The sequence below is a fragment of the Balaenoptera ricei genome, chromosome 1, assembly GCF_028023285.1.
Source record: "Balaenoptera ricei isolate mBalRic1 chromosome 1, mBalRic1.hap2, whole genome shotgun sequence".
Classification (NCBI taxonomy): domain Eukaryota; kingdom Metazoa; phylum Chordata; class Mammalia; order Artiodactyla; family Balaenopteridae; genus Balaenoptera; species Balaenoptera ricei.
In genome coordinates, this window is record NC_082639.1 from 81,461,472 (window position 1) to 81,479,638 (window position 18,167).

The 18,167-nt window shown below is 38.5% G+C and overlaps 1 protein-coding gene across 6 annotated transcripts in view; it reads right to left on the reverse strand.

The window, feature by feature from the left end:
• Positions 1-12,654: 12,654 nt before the first annotated feature.
• EVI5 (ecotropic viral integration site 5) overlaps positions 12,655-18,167 on the reverse strand; it is a 223,668-nt gene continuing 218,155 nt past the window's right edge. For all 6 annotated transcript variants that reach the window (XM_059926358.1, XM_059926351.1, XM_059926347.1 and 3 more), the window contains one exon: positions 12,655-16,749. In XM_059926358.1, the coding sequence (XP_059782341.1) occupies positions 16,438-16,749 (312 nt within the window). In that variant the 3' untranslated portion in view covers positions 12,655-16,437. The remainder of the gene's footprint in view (positions 16,750-18,167) is intronic.

Genomic DNA, 18,167 nt, shown 5'->3' on the forward strand with positions numbered 1-18,167 from the left:
AATTTCCTTATATATATCTAGATATATCCTATCGGTTCTATTTCTCTGGAGAACCCTGATGAGTACAGCCAGTCAGCGCCATTGCACAGTTTCTGCTAAAGATTTGAAATTAACAAAATACATGAGGCTGGGGTTAGAATTTTGGAGCATCAAAATATTCGACCAGTTGTGAAGAATGTGATCTACTTTTTGCACAGACATTTTTGCTTCTGGTTTGGGAAGTATTTTGTAGCTTGGATTGTAGAAAGGCATTTATTTGATTTTGGCATATTCCATGATGCTTGTCTAGCCAAAATTTCTCCATGTTTTTGCTTGGATTCTCTGGGAAGGAGTCAGAGAAGGTGGACGAAAATGTTTTCTTTCTTTCTTTCTTTCTTTTTCTTCTCTCTCTCTTTCTTTCTAATAGCAAAGTTGAGATTAACTATTACTATTAACTATTTTTGGTACCAAGACCAGCTGTATTTCTCTCTGGAATCCTAAAAAGTGGTTATTGTGTGATAGAAATGAACAATGTTCTCATACTTCCTTATAATAGATGCAATACTCAATACAATACTCAATACACAGTGTTGATATCACAGAAAAGTACAAATTGGTAAGAATTATACTTTAGGAAACTATGGCACTGTCTAGCAAGGTACCAGTTGTCTAATGATCTGGTTTAATCCATGGATATGTTTTAGACTAGACTGTCTGAAAAAGCACATAAGCTGATGTATGCTTCAAACAATCCTCCCTGAAAATTGCTTCTCCCTACTGAGTTTTTAATAAATATTGGATGGGCTTCCCTGGTGGCGCAGTGGTTAAGAATCTGCCTGCCAATGCAGGAGACATGGGTTGGAGCCCTGATCGGGGAAGATCCCACATGCCGCGGAGCAACTAAGCCTGTGCACCACAACTACTGAGCCTGCGCTCTAGAGCCCACGAGCCACAACTACTGAAGCCCGCACACCTAGAGCCCGTGCTCCTGACAAGAGAAGCCACCACAATGAGAAGCCTGCGCACCACAACGAAGAGTAGCCCCCGCTCTCTGCAACCAGAGAAAAGCCTGCATGCAGCAACAAAGACCCAACGCAGCCAAAAATAAAATAAAATAAAATAATTTAAAATAAATTAAAAAATAAAATAAAAAATAAATATTGAATGACAAAGTGAGATTATATCCCCAGCCAAATCCTGGAATGTAGCTATCCTGAGTTGTCTAAATTCAGACACACATGCCTTAATAGACAATTCAAGGGTAGAGTTTGACCTATTATGAAAGCTGAGGTACCTAAGGACAGCTGGCTGGGTAAAAGGCTTTTGTCACCTACAAGGGAAAACCAAAGTCAGGTGTAGACTTTTCCTGAGGAAATTGTTTTGAGTCTTGGTAGCACACAAACTCGACTCTAAAAGCTCACATACATAGAACATGGCCAAAATGATATTTTTCCAACTTTATATTTTCAGTACAGAAAAGTTCAAAGAATAGTGCAATGAACATCCAAATAATTCTAACTAGATTCAACTCCAACATAACCTTAATATAAAATTTGAATAAAAATATTAACACCAAAAGAAAATCTTAATTAAGCATCCCCAGAATTCATAAGTTTTAGTAGGGCTACTTCCTGCCATATCTACCCTCTGGGTAAAGTATCTGTGATGTACATGGAGATAATTAAACAAAGTAACTTATATAACATTGTTTTAACATTATAAACTAGTTAAAAGATGAGAAATACCTACTGAATACATACCAAATGTAAATTTATTTTGCAAGTATATACCTTCTCTGGCAGCAATTAGCCAAGAGGGTTTTATCAAGAGCTCTGAGTCTGAGATGATAAGACTTGTTTTATCTGCATATACAAAAGTGCTTGCTTTTCTTTTTTTTTTTTTTTTACAGCAGAAGGGAGTTGTCAAGCTCAGCTATGAAAACTGTTTTATTGCTCAGGTTCTTTAAGATTTAATATATGTGTTAATAGGGAGCAGCAGGATAGTGTATCTGTGTTGAACTTGTGCAGATGGCTCCATAACCAATTCCTGCCAACAGACCTAAAGGCTGAGAAAATTTCAAAGGAATATTATGTTGCATATAATAGACAAGCTACGTCTAAAGTCTGCCTATTCCTTATGTACAACACTAGCCAGAAAAACCCAGGCTCAAAATTTGTCAATCAAGATAATAACTCATGTTTTTGGTTGTTGACTGTGAGTTCTTTCCCCATTTTATCTCATTGACTACAACAACCCTATGAGGTAGGCAGTGTTATTGTTATTATTCCTATTTTATGGGTGAGGAAACTGAAGCTGAGAGGTAACTTTGCCCAAAGTCACACAGTAAGTTAATAGGATTCAAACCTAAGTGGATTTGATATTAAAGCCCAGATTTTTTTTTTTTTTAATAAATTTATTTATTTATTTATGGCTGTGTTGGGTCTTCGTTTCTGTGCGAGGGCTTTCTCCAGTTGCGGCGAGCGGGGGCCACTCTTCATCGCGGTGCGCGGGCCTCCCACTACCGCGACCTCTCTTGTTGCGGAGCACAGGCTCCAGACGCACAGGCTCAGTAGTTGTGGCTCACGGGCCCAGTTGCTCCGTGGCATGCGGGATCTTCCCGGACCGGGGCACGAACCCGTGTCCCCTGCATTGGCAGGCGGATTCCTAACCACTGCGCCACCAGGGAAGCCCCAAAGCCCAGATTTTTAACTCTGGTTACGCTACCCCCCTATAATAAGCAAACAGACTAGATGGTCCTTTAATCAGGCTGGGTTTTTCAAAGACAGAATAAATGCTGCTCTTCTGCCAGGCATGGTCATGTCTGTGGAGGGAACAAGTCAGAAATACCTCTTGTTTATAAGGACCAGAGCTTGTAATTCACAGCAATTGCTAAACAGCTCTAGAAATAAAGCCTTGGGTACTTTATCCTCTTTTATAAACTTTCATTGTTATATAATATATATATATATATATATCATATATAAATATATATAAAAATATAGATAGATACAGTAAAAGTGCATAAATCTTAAGAGTATAGCTTGGCTAATTTTTACATAGCTATACACCCAAGTCAAGATCTAGATTATTTTCAGGACCTCAGGTGCTATACTGAATTTGTATTTTTTAACCAGTTGCTTAAAGTGGGAGACCATTACTGAGCTCTGGTTAGAAATTGGCTTGGGGGGCTTCCCTGGTGGTGCAGTGGTTGAGAATCCGCCTGCTAATGCAGGGCACACGGGTTCGAGCCCTGGTCTGGGAGGATCCCACATGCCGCGGAGCGACTGGGCCCGTGAGCCACGGCTGCTGAGCCTGCGCGTCTGGAGCGTGTGCCCCGCAATGGGAGGGGCCGCGATAGTGAGAGGCCCGCACACCGCGATGAAGAGTGGCCCCCACTCGCCGCAACTAGAGAAAGCCCTCGCACGAAACGAAGACCCAACACAGCTAAAACAAACTAACAAATAAATAAATAAATAGAGTAGCTATTAATTAAAAAAAAAAAAAAAAACGCAAATGTCTGTCTGCCTTTGTGTCCAAATTAAAAAAAAAAAAAGAAATTGGCTTGGGAGCTACAAAGATCCAGGCCATTGACCATGGTCTGTAGAGTTGGGTAAAGTGAGCCTCCCATGAGCCAGCTCACATCTGGGTTGCCACTCCATCATCTTGCCTTGGAGATCATGTTCAAAGTGCCAAATCTAATGGCCTGTCTCGGTTTCTTCCAAAAGTTCATAGCAAAGAAGGTTTTATTGTTTTTGTTTTGTTTTCATGGAAAATATCAAACATATATAGATAGAATAGTAAAATGTACCCCATGTACCCATCACCCAGCTTCAACAGTAAATCTATGGCCAAACTTGTTTCATTTTATCATTTATCTCCCCATCCACTGCTCCCCTCCTCCACCTGACTATTTTGAAGTAAATCCCAAATATCATATCATTTCTTCTATAAACATTTCAGGACATCTCTCTAAAGAATAAGGACTCTTCTTATCAACAGTTTTGAGGCAAAGAAAAATTATAGATCTTTGCTTTTATAAGTAAGTAAGTGTCAGGTAGACATTCCAGATTTTGGTTGTTTCATCATTAATCCTATGAAGGTTTTCTTGGCCAACCAGTAGTTCTTGACAAATCATGTACTAGGAAAGTGATACCTTCATTTTCAGGAAAACTGGTTATGAGTTTTCTACATCCAAAGCGGTTTATGTAAAATTCACCTAATGATAAATCACCAGGTGTTTGAAAGCTCTCAGCCACCTTACTCTTGTCAGTGCACCGACCACCCTAATCTAATTCCTAGGTATTATGGCTCTATGACAAGGATGCTCTTAGTTAAGCCAGAGAAGAGAAAATTTTACATGTAATCCAGAGTATTCGTTCTAAGGGTGGTTAGCAGCATAATAATAATATATGTTATAACTACAACATATGAAGCAATCTCTCAGATTAGAGAGGAAAATTTCCCCCAAATGTATTCAATACCATGTTTCCATTTACAAAGAATATACGTCTTCAGTTTAAATTAGCCTGTTCCTAAAAATACGCTCTATAAGGAAAATGAATATTCTTTTATAGTACTAATGAGAATGTTAATTTGTAGAGGATAAATTGGCAATATGTGTCAGAAAAACATATTTAAAATATACATACTCCCTGATGTAGGAATTCCACTTTTAGTAATACATCATAACGAATCAAAGATGTGTTACAACTTATTTTAAGCAGTTTCATGGCAATAATAGGGAACACATGCCCAGTAACAGAATATTGGTCAAATAAAATAAAGAATGTTCATGTGATGTACAGCCATTAAAATACGTAGGAAAAGGTAAGTTTAAAAAATCAGGGCTTCCCTGGTGGCGCAGTGGTTGAGAATCTGCCTGCCAATGCAGGGGATATGGGTTCGAGCTCCTGGTCTGGGAAGATCCCACATGCCGCGGAGCAACTAGGCCCGTGAGCCACAATTACTGAGCCTGCGCGTCTGGAGCCTGTGCTCCGCAACAAGAGAGGCCGCGATAGTGAGAGGCCCGCGCACCGCGATGAAGAGTGGTCCCCACTTGTCGCAACTAGAGAAAGCTCTCGCACAGAAAACGAAGACCCAACACAGCCATAAATAAATAAATTAAAAAAAACAAAAAACAAAAAACAGCAGACACAAGAGAAGCTCTGAAAACCAAGTAGAAGTTGCCTTTAAAAAAAGAAAATCAGGTTACATGACAATGTGTACATATATTCCCAAGTTTGATAACTAACTAAATAAATAAACAAATAAGGAAAACAGGAGAGAAAAAGACATAAAAATAAGAGGAGCAATCCAGGGGTCCCACCATCCCACTGATAGAATAGAAAGGAAATTATCACAGAGATAGAACAATGTTTCCAAATCTAAAGGACATAAGTCTACTTATTGAAAGGATCCAGTGAGGGCCCAACACAATGAAAGAAAAAAGGCCCTATATCATAGGATATCATTGTGAAATTTCAGAACCCCAAGATACTGGGGGACATCAGGCAGTCTCTATCATATTGCCCAAACTATCAATCAAATAGAATAAAAAAGAATAAAAACATTTTCAGACTAGCGACATCTCACAACATTTAACTCCCATGCACCTTCCTTGGGAGGTGACTGAAGGATGTAGTGTAATTTACCTAGAATTTTGGATTGATGATAAAGATGAGAAAAATTCCATCACTTACTAGCAATATGACCCTGGGTAAGTTACTTAAGCTCTTTATGCCTTTATTTCCTCTGTAATGTGAAGATAATTATATTGTTGTGAGGATTAAATTACTTAATATATAAAAAGTACTTAGCTAAATGCAATGCTTTATCCTGGATTAGATCCTGGAATAGAAAAAAAGTACATTAAGTACATAAGTGGAAAAACTGGTGGGATCCGAATAAAGTCTGTAGTTTAGTTAAACCTATTGTACCATTTAAAATGTCTTATTTTGACAAATGTACTATAGTTATGTTAGACATTAGGGGAAGCTGGGTGAAAGGTATATGGGAACTGCACTATCTTTGCAACTGTACTGCAAATCTAAAATTATTCCAAAATAAAAGATTTATTTAAAAAAAAAAGTATTCACCCCTACCTCACACCATATTCAAAATGGATCATCAACCTAAATGTAAAAGCTAAAACTATAAAACTCCTTTATATAAAACTATAAATCATCGTGACCTTGAACTAGGCAATAATTTCTTAAATATGACACCAAAAGCACAAGCAACAAAAGAAAAAATAGACAAAATTGACTTCATCAAAATTAAACACTTTCGTGCTTCAAAGGATACCATTAAGAAAGTGAAAAGACAGCTCATGGAATAGGAAAAAATATTTGTAAACCATATATCTGCTAAGGGACTGGTATGCAGAATATACAAAGTATTCTTACTAATTCAACAATTAAAAAAACCTAACAACCCAATTAAAAAATGGACAAGGGATTTAAATAGACACTGCCAAAGAAAATATATAAAGGGTCAATAAGCACATGAAAAGATGCTCAATATCACTAATCATTAGGGAAAAGCAAATCAAAACCACAGTTAGATACCACTCCACACCCAACTAGGATGCCTAAAATAAAAAGGACAGACAATAGTAAGTGTTGAGGATGTGGAGAAATTGGAACGCTCATACATTGTTGGTGGGATTGTAAAATACTGCAAACACTTAAAACAGTATGGTAGTACCCCAAAATGTTAAACAGAGTTACCATATGACCCAGAAATTCCACTCCTAAGTATACACCCAAGAGAACTGGAAACCTATGTTCACATACAAATGTGTACACAAATATTCAAAGCAGCATAATTCACAATAGCAAAGAGCTAGTAACAACCCACATGTTTATCAACTGATGAATGAATAAACAAAATATGGTATACTCATATACTGGCGTATTATTCAGAAAAAAATAGTTGCCTACTAATAGTAGGGGCTGGGGGAAGGAGAGAATAGAGAGTGACCGCTAATGGGTATGGGGTTTCTTTTCTGGAGTGATGAAAATATTCTGAAATTGATGTGAATATTCTGAAATTGGTGTGAACCATTATTACTAGTGGTGATGGTTGAACAACTGTGTATATACTAAAAATTATGTAATTGCATACTTTAAAAGGCTAAATTTTTTTCAAAGATTTTTTTTTGATGTGGACCATTTTTTAAGTCTTTATTGAATTTATTACAATATTGCTTCTGTTTTATTTTATTTATTTATTTTTTTGGCCATGTGGGACCAGGGATCGAACCCACATCCTGTGCACTGGAAGGCAAAGTCTTAACCACTGGACTGCCAGGGAAGTCCCAGGCTAAATTTTATGGTGTGTGAATTATATCACAATAAAGCTGTTATTTTAAAATAGTTATTGGCACAAAGTAAGTACTATGTTTCCAAATATTTACTGCCTCTCCTTGGAGGAGTCTTAGTTGTGTGACTTAGCCAATGAAATGGCTAAGTGATATACATCAATGAAAATGATGTATATCACTTCCCGGCAGAAGATTTGGGAGCCAGCATATTGTTCACCATATCACTTTTCCCTCTGCCTTAACAATCAGCAATGTTGAAAATAGAAGTGGTGGGCTTCCCTGGTGGCGCAGTGGTTAAGAATCCGCCTGCCAATGCAGGGCACATGGGTTCGAGCCCTGGTCCGGGAAGATCCCACATGCCGCAGAGCAACTAAGCCCGTGCACCGCAACTACTGAGCCTGCGCTCTAGAGCCCGTGAGTCACAATTACTGAGCCCGTGTGCCACAACTACTGAAGCCCGTGCCTAAAGCCTGTGCCTAGAGCCCGTGCTCCACAACGAGAAGCCCGCACACCACAATGAAGAGTGGCTCCAGCTCGCTGCAACTAGAGAAAGCCCACGCGCAGCAATGAAGACCCAACACAGCTAAAAATAAAATAAATAAAATAAATAAATTTATTTAAAAAAAAGAATAGAAGTGGCTTCATCAGCCTGGTTCCCAGAGTAAAAACGATGTAGAGCAGAGCAGCAGCCAACTTTTGATGGACGTGTAGCAGGAGTGAGACACGATGTTGTAAGCCATGAGATTCTAAGGTATGTGTTAATAACAACAACAAGTAGTATAAGTACCACTATGGGCAGAAATTAGGAAATAGAGAGTGTTGGCCCATCACCTCAAACATATTTATGTGGAAATAGCATGTAGATAGTGTAAGTAGAGAACCGGAGTGCAGATGAGAAGTCAGGGCAGGAGAAGGAACATTCAAATCCATGAATACTAACTGAGTGGCCTGCACTGGTTCTGGGGATTCAGGGATGCCACGCACGTTCTCGCTGTTAGCTAACGTTGACTGAGCACTTACTACGTGCCAAGTCCTTCTGGGCTCTGGGCCTTGTGTTGTCTCCAGTCTCATCAAAGAGCAGTTTGGTGATGAATAAGAAGCTTCTCCAATTTTGACCCACAAATAAACAATTCTATTTTAGAGAAATTAGTGAAGCAAACGAAAGGCTGTGGGATTTGTTTAAAATAGCTACAGAGTGTCAAGGGCTGTGAGCCAGACCAAACAACACACCTTCCCACACACCCGACTTGGGCTTGTGATTACTCAAATCCCAGCACTGGCCTGGGGAGCTGCCTGCCAGGGACATCCCTCTACAGAGCACAGCTGGAAGGCAGTTCGCCAGAATAGGGCAGAGCTGGACCTGGCCTTAGCTTTTGAACTAAGTTAACTGGGGGGAAATGCCTGACACTTTTCTTTATAAATTTATGCTGAACACCACGACTCCTCACTGTTGGGGTTTCCACCTCCTCACCTGGCAGATTGCTTTTGCAGTTCTGGCAGCAGCTCAGTGGGCTGATGAGGCAGGGGAGAGGGAAATGGGTCAGAGACTCCTTTAAGCTGAGCAGCTTAAGCCTGACCAGAAGCTCATCTGTAGAGAGAAGGCTGCAGAGACAAACATTTATTCATGCATCAAAGGTTTTAAAACTCTCTTTGTAAATGGAGAGTAGTTGACCCAATCCTGAGCTCCAGTGAAGGGCACGAGGGTAGAAGCTGGGCTTCGAGACATGCAAAATAGAAGAGACAATGCAGGGCTGTGGGGAATAGCTGTCGTCTCTTCCACCCACGGGGAAGAATCAGCCTGGTTGGGGTTAGGCGGGTCCACACAGTTGTGCCTTGAAGACTGAAGTACAGCAAACACCAAGGAGGGGTCCCTACTCCAGACCTGGGTGGGAGTGACAAAGATGATACAAGAGACCAGGAAAGCCTGCGCCTGGAGAGAAAGAAGAGTCCTTGGTAGGGGAGGAGACCAGGTGCTATGACTTGATGGGCTGCCCTGGTCCGCCTGCTGTGGAGGGCTGTGTGCAGTGGCTGCCTGTCCCACCCTCTGCGGCAGAGGCAGGGAACAGTTAGGCGCTCCCAGGTGCATCTCAACTGCCACGGCATCTCTCAGCCTTGGAGTCTCTCATGTGTACAGTATGCATTTCCTTTAAAAAAAAAATCAGAGAAACAACATCTTGAAAGTCAACCAGTTTCTTTCCACCTGCCCTGCTCTCTCCTGTTAACGAGGACAGCCTCAGAAGATCCCTTGCAGTCTCTGAAAAAGTGGCCAGCCCTGGGTGACAACGGGGGGGCTGTGGACACAGTACTAGCTACTTTGTTAGAGTCAACTCAGGATACAAAAAGATTCTCTGGGCCTGAAATCCCACACGCTGGTTTATGATGCTTCATTTCTAGACACCCTTGGTAAAATCTAGAGTGCAGAAGAGATGAAGCCATACACCCAGATCAGGAGACATTAGCACCTAGGTAAGAGCAAGTCATTGGGTAGGAGACAATGGGACTTACAGAACAGTTGTTGCAGGGATCACGGGCCCTGCCCTGGTGCAGGGTGGGGCTTTTGGATGGGCAGAGAGCAGGAAGCAGTACGAAGGAGGCCCTTCCCCCCCAGTTGGATGTGATCTCTGAATTCTGACGGCACTGTATCTGTACCTTTGTATCTCTCATTCCACGTGTGAGGACAGGAGTTGGCCTGGTTCATCTTTGCCTCCTCAACAGTGCTTGGTGGGTGTCTTCCGCCAAAGCAGTATTCAGTAACTAGAGGACTCTGGAGTCAGGCTGGCTGCACGGAGGTCCCACTGGGTTTTCCACTGACATTCATATTTCACAGATGTTGTTTATCCCATTTTAATAGTGAATAAACTGAGGTACAGTGATTTATTCCACTATTCATTCACTCATTCAACAAACATTTATTGTGAGCCAAGATACTGTCCTGAATACTGGGGAGAGAGACAAAAATCATAAAGCTTGCATTCTAGCGTGGGCAGACAAAAACAAATGATGATGTAAAATGCATAGACAGTTATCAATGCAATGGAGAAAGATAAAGCTGGGAAGGGGCTTTTGAAAAAGGGTCAGGAAAGGCCTCCTGCGCAGGTGACACTTGAGCAGAGGAGAGGAGTAGTTGGGGAGCTAGTCTTGTGGGAATGTGGCAGAAGCCCATTCCAGGAAGGGCAAGGCCCCGGGAGTCTGGTGTACTAGCAGCAGCAAGGAAGCCATAAATTTCTGTGATTTGTCCAGGTTTCAACAACACAAAGCTCGAGTCCCAGTCTAGTGCCAGAATTCTACACCTAAAAAAACCTTTCTATTTCATGGACACTGCAAATTTTGTAAGTCTTCAGGTATTAGGTTTTTTTCCTTCTATATATCTTTACTTGAACATATTTAATTTATAAGCTGACTCTAAGTTCTCAACATGCCTATTTTTTAAAAACTGTTTCAACCATTTAAAGAAAATTTATTTATTTATTTACTTGGCTTTGTCAGGTCTTAGTTGGGGCACTTGGAATCTTTCGTTGCAGCGCTCAGGCTCTTTGTTGCAGCACACGGCTTCTCTCTAGTTGCGGTGCAAGGGCTTACTTGCCCTGAGGCACGTGGGATCTTAGTTCCCTGACCAGGGATTGAACCTGCGTCCCCTGCATTGGAAGGCAGATTCTTAACCACTGGACCACCGAAGTCCCTATTTCAACCATTTTTAAGCGTACAATTTGGTGGCATTAAATCCATGCAGTGTTCTGCAACCATCACCACTATCCATTTCCAGAACTTTTTCATCATCCCAAACATAAGCTCTGTATCCATTAAACAATAACTTCCCTTTCTCCCACACCCCTATCCCATGGTTAATGTCTACGTGTTAGACATGTTAAAAGTACAGAAATACTTGTGTTGATATATCTGTCTATAAATTTGCTATTCTAGGTACTTCAAATCAGTGGAACCACACTATGTGTCTGGTGTATCTCACTTAGCATTTTTCAAGGTTCATCCATGTTGTAGCATGTATCAGAATTTCATTCCGGGGAATTCCCTGGCAGTCCAGTGGTTAGGACTCAGTGCTTTCACTGCTGGGGCCCAGGTTCAGTCCCTGATGGGGGAACTAAGGTCCCGCAAGCCGCATGGCGCGGCCAAAAAAAAAAAATTTCACTTCTTTTTATAGTTGAATAATATTCCATTGTATGTATACACCACATTTTATTTACCCATTCATCTGTTGATGGTCATTTGTTGTTTCCACCTTCTGGCTATTGTGAATAATGCTATTATGAACATTGTTGCACAAATATCTGTTTGAGTCCCTGTTTTCTTTTGAGTATATATCTAGAAGTGGCATCGCTGGATCATATGGTAAGTCTATGGTTACCTTTTCTGAGGAACCGCCAAAACTTTTCCACAATGGCTGCACCATTTTACTTTCCCTGCAGCTATGGACAAGGGTTCCAATTTTCCCATATCCTTACCAACACTTGTTAGTGTGTGTGTGTGTGTGTGCGTGTCTTAATAGCCATCCTAATAAGTGTAAAGAGGCACTTCATTGTGGTTCAGGTTTTACTTTTCTCACCAGCTACTAGAAACAAATTTGATATCCATCTTCAATAGATGTATATATTTTTAGTTTTAGTCCTAGTGGCTTTTTGTTTTTTGACTCATTTCTAAATATATACCAGAGATTCTCAACCAGGGGTGATTTTCATTCTCAGTCCTCCCTACTTTTGGCAGCTGGAGATACAACTAACTGAAAGAGAAGGTGCTACTGGCATTTAGTGGGTAGAGCTCAGGAATGCTGATAAACATCCTACAATGTACACGACAGCCACTTGCAACAACTTGGCCCCAACTGTCAATAGTGCCAAGGTAGGAAACCCTGGATTATAAATTACATTTTATACAATTGTATATATAATATACAATTATATACAATGAACTACTGCTTCTGAATTAAATGATTATTAACATTGTGATGATGCAGAAGGCATAACTTTCTTTTTATAATTACCTGTGTATATTCAAATTATATATTTAAAAATATTTATTGAATTAGTTGATAATTAATTTAATAACCTAAAACACAATGTGAGATGAAAGTATTGCCATTACTATTTTCAAAAAATTACCATGTTGCTGAAGGAAATAACAAACCCAGGTATTAGGCCTTTCATTAAATTGAAATATATATACTAGGCTCTCTGTTTGGTACTAGTTACACATAGGTGGAACAGGTGGATATGGTCCCTGTACCCACGGAGCACAAGCCTCACTCATGAATATCTGATGTCAGGCCACACATTTTTAAACAGTTTCTTTTTTGATGCCTATCCCCTTTTAAGTTGAATAGTTTAAGGAAACAGAAATTCTTATAAAATGGAAAACTTTAATTGTTTAAAGCAAAGGCACAAGTAAACATTTCAGGTTATCATACAATGTTACAATAAGAAATTCCAACAGTAAAATGAAATACATTATAGTTTTGCATCTCTATAGTATATGTAATGCATTATTCTATCCTCTCTTTGGAGTGAAAAGAAGGGGTAGGTAGATCAATGGATGTGATGTAAAAACTTGGATTATAAATAGCATTCACTCCATTTTTAATCAGAAAATTTAATTTCAGTAGAATGAATTAAATTAAAATTAATTAATTTTAAAAACTTACTGTTTCATTAACGACAGAGCAGCAATAATTTTCAGGCTAAAGTTCATTGTTTTAACAAAGTAAATCATTGATTTCATGAAATGTTAGCTGTTGACACCTGGTACTTACACAAAAATCAAGCTGGTCATAAAAGGGCTTTACTAAAACACAATTCATACACTCATTTTACTTTAAATCTGAAAATTATAGTGCACTATGTAAAGATAAAGAAGCATGAGGAACCAAATCATTTCTTATGATGTCAGAAATAAAATACTTACAAAGGTCTAGACCTTGTTTTCAATCAAAGGCACTATCTGGAGAGTAACAAGCTGCATTACATTCCAGAGCTAAGAAAAAGTTGTTTTTTCCTTCCCCAAATAGCCAACCAGTTAGTTAGGACTTGGTGTCTCAATTAGTCATCAAACATTGAACGCTTAATATCTATCAATAAAAAGGGTAGAAACTGTGTAAAGTTACACCTTTGACTTATTTTTCCAGGAAGAAAAATTTACCACTAATTTTTTAAAACGCTGTTGAAATATTTTCTTGATCTTTAAGGTCTCTGTTTCATCACCTCAATGCAATTTCCATTTTATTCAGGTGACTTGTAGTCTCTCTCAGCATTTCAACCCAGGATGGCAATGACACCAGAAAGTAACTATCCCAAGGGAGTAAGTTATTCTATTACATCTTAAAGGCCAAGAAGATTTTAAAACTTTCTAAGGAGTATTTGAATCAAATATCTTGAATGAGAAGATTGCCATTTCTAGTTTTTCATTATCCCAATTACAGGAGTCTCAACAGAGTAAGGTTTACTTACCATAATTCTTTTAACAACTAATTCCTAACCAGAAACAGTACTTAGGAAATTCTTTAAGAATACCTTTCAAAGTTTAGAATTGAAACATGGTTCTAGAAAGATGTTCTTACTTTTAAAGTCAAATTATAACACTGACTCAGTGAAGCACACCCTAAAGGCCAATCAATGATGCATGCTTTAAAGAACAGTGCTAGGATTCTGGTATTCTTTCCTTTCTTTCTCCATTTCCAAAGGCACAGATACCCTTCCAAATTTGTCTATGGCCTCAAAGACTTTGTAATCTAAAATAGCTGGCACATTCTCCATGTTGAATAGTTCTAAGTGTAGGATCCACCAGGAAATTTTAGATTTCCAAACCATTAGCTCAACAGCAAAAGCAAATGGTTCAGTCTTCTACTTGAGACAAACTGAAGAGGTAAACCTACATTTTAGAGTATCTAAATTAAGGTCAGCAAACTTTCTCTAAAGGGACAGATAATAGACATTTTAAGCTACTCAGCTTTGCTACTGTGGCACAAAAGCAGCCACAGACAACATGCAAATGAATAAGCATGGGTATGTGCCAATAAAACTTTACTGACACTGAAATTTGAAGGTCATATGATTTTCATGTGACACAAAATATTATTCTTTTGATTTTTTCCTCAACTCTTTAAAAATGTAAAAATCATTCTTAGCTTGTGGATCATGTGAAAACAGGATGTTGGCTGGAACTGGCTCATGGGCTGGATCATTCGGATTTCTTGATGTGGGGGGTCAAAGCAATCATGTGGCCATGAATCATCTCATTTCACTTGGGTATCAACAGCCTCTAGACTGACAGCAAGGAACCCCAAAAGAGAATCCCAAAGGCACCAGTCAGACAATTCTAGGAGTAGTATCTATGTTCATAAGCTGCGTAAAGCTTATGAGTGTTGATACTTGCGTATCTATACATAAAGATATATATCTATATAATATATTCAGGAAACAATTTAAATCAGACATTTAAATCACATTAACTGTCAGAAAAGCAGGGAATTGAGAAATTAGCTGAGCCTTTTCAAATGCTTTGGTGTCAGAGCGATTTGGATTAAAATCTTGGCTCTGATTACTTACTAACTTGTGACCACAGGTAAATTACTTAACCACTAGAATTTAGCCTGGAGCTATGGAGACAATAGGCATGTTTTCAATCTTGTTTCTCAAGCAAAATGGCTATAAAGGGTTTGCTGGGAAACCCTTGACTAGGATGCACCGTAAGGCTTAACTCCTTGTTTTAGACAGAAAACTATTTTTGTCTCTTCTGTTCCATTGTGTCATGTAATTTTTTTTCTCTGCATGCAACATATTGTGCAAAATTGTACCTCCATATTTACCGAATTCTACCTTCCTCTTATTCTTGAAGGTTATTTTTTTTTTTCCATAGGCTGCTGATGAAAATGAGAGTAGAAAGCATCCAGTCAACACATTTTTGTAGTCTTTCCATAGTATAAGTGTAGTTTGGGTGTTTCCTCTAATTTACCAATGACAGGCATTCAGTTTTCTAGGGAAAAAATGTCTAGATGATAAAGAATTGGTAGGAAAGGATTCTTATGGCTTGCTTTATCTATAGATTAGTAACTAGAGAATCTGAAGATAATGTTCATAGATTATTTGCAGATATAATTGCTGTATATTGTGGACCTCAGTCCATTGATTAAATTATATTAAGTAGAATATTAGCTAAGTAATATGTGCTATTACCTCTCTAATCATGAAAAATTTGTTACATACACATGAACTAAAAGATTTCACCAACAGTGTCTTTGAACAAGCATCAGTTATGAATCTGCTAGTGTTGAATGCTAAGCAAAATTCTAAAGCTATTAAAATATTAGTGTTTGGTTTTATTTTCAATTTTCTTTTAACCTATTATTTACAGAGGTCCTTTTATAATGCTGAAGGCAGTCATCTTGCAACAGATACATTCTCCACATAAAATGTTCAATGTTGTGTGGTGCAGATTTATAAATATGTACAAAAACCCAATATATTTGTAGTTAACTTACTACTCTGACTGGTAGGCAACACACGGAAGCATCATGTGCACATAAAAATCTGAAATTAAAAACAAAATTTAGAATTCTCAAGACAGATAAGCATTAATTTGTGTTTATAAAATTATGTGAAAAAAAAGGCTTTGCTTTTGGGAATTTTCAATGACCCACTAATAAAGCAGTAATTTTAGTTGAAAAAAAAAATTCCCCAAACACAAAAAAACCAAGATAAATCAGATGTATGTCTTGGTCAAATGTGTGTAGACAGCCACCCTGAAAACAAACTGATAACATAAATATACAATTTGTTCACTGAGCATAAAATATTGCACAAGAACAGTTTTGTCTGAAGAAAATTCAATTTTCCACAGTTCTGAACTTCAAAATGGTTCCCACATATAGATATAATTGCATTTTCTAAACAAGAAACATTAATATTTAGTAATACTGCTAGAACCTTATTTTTCCCATTAACCATATTCCACTCTACTTTATAGCAATGGTAAGTCAGTGGTGAAGATTTGGCAAAGATAAAAAGGCAGTTAAAGATTGTAAAATATATATATTTATATATATACATATGAAACAGATATGTTCCAAAAACCCTCAGTCATGATAACTGATCCCTTAAAAAAATCCACAGTCTAGGTCACAGTGATGGTCAGACAGTGGTTGAGTACGACCCGCTTCTCGGGGGCCGCTCCTTTTGAGCCACTTCACTGCTCTCTCTGGTCTTCAGTGCGCTGTCTTCTGCTTCGCTTTCACTACCATCTGCCACAGTGGGGTCCAAAGACATCAGGCCAGATTTTCTGTGCAAAGGAAAACCAATGCCACTTTCCTGTAAGGAATTACCTACGAACTCTTCATCAGAGGAATGGAATGATTCATCATCTCCTATTAAATGGTTGACGATGTGGATTCCATCAAAAGGGGGTTGGCTGGAGAAGCCCCTCTGGCCTTTTAGGCAACTGAGCTGTTGAAACAAAATCCAAGTTAATATACTCAACTTGGGGAAATATACACACTCCAAGAAAGCAAACATTTCATGTTTAAGTAAGAAGATACCCTGATCTTTTTCCATTTATGGATATAAATAGTAACTACCAATTTTTTAGTGACTCTCATGTGTTACGCAATAAGCAGATAACTTATTTTAATTGAATCACCACAACAGTCCTGTGTGGTTCATTTTATCATCTTCATTTTAGAGATTAGGAAATAAGAGACTCAGGTAGTGTAGCTTGCCGAGGACACATAGCTAATACCCAAGTTTAGATTCAAACGGAACCTTTGTTATACTAGAGATAACATGAATTCCATGTGCCCATCACTTAATTTCAACATCTAACACATCATGGACAATCCTGTTACAATATACCTCTCTTGTTCCTGGATTATTCTGAGGTAAATCTCAGCCATCCTATCAGTTCACCTGCAAATATTTCCATGTACATCTGTAGAAGATATGGACTTAATAAAGACAATACTCTGAACTATCACACACACTGTCTTAGAGCATGTCTCCATAATTTTGTGAATGATGATAATGGTTTACAAATCAATAAAATTTGCTAGCAGTCTCCATTCTAATATCCTAAAGACCACCATACCACTATCACTCAATGAAGCCAGAAATGCTTCTTCCCACTATTGATATGTCCTTCTGTGTAGAGGGAAGGCCAGTGATGTATAACATTTTTGCCTTCTCTTCCCTGTTCCTCCCAGGGAGAAGGAGTGACTTCTTTCACCAGGGGTAGGGAAGAGGAATGGCACATATTGCTCAGCTCTTTTCCCTCTCTTTCCATCTTTGGGAACCAGGTTCTGTTTCTCTATCCCTGGAATTTTATAGGGCCATACCCTTGTGTGGGAAGAGCTATGCAGATCAAATGCTACCTATTACTGGGGGGCAAGTCCGACAAATTCTAGCGTTCAGTACTGAAAAACCCATTGTTGCACACATCAAAACCACATTCTCCCAAACCAGTTTTATCAGTATTAAGGGTGATTTCTTTTCATCATCTGCCACTTCTTTGCCTAAATTCCCTCAAATTCCCAAACCCACCACCACAGATACTACCACATCCACTATCATATAATTAAGACATCATCTTCTCCTCAAGAGTTTATGTTTTAAATATAAAATTTAATTTTGATATTATCACTTGTTTAATTTCTCTCATACACCATGAATTTTCTCCTATGATAAAGTAGAAGAGTTAAAAAAAATCCAAAACAATAAAAACAATTAACTATCAAAATCTACCTTTACTATCAAGAATTTGCTAAAAATATACTCCATGTCTCTTGTCCTTATCATTACTATCAACCTGCAATTTTGTTTCTCCAGGACAAATTCCTGGTCACTAACTATCTTTCGAATCTTGAGATAAA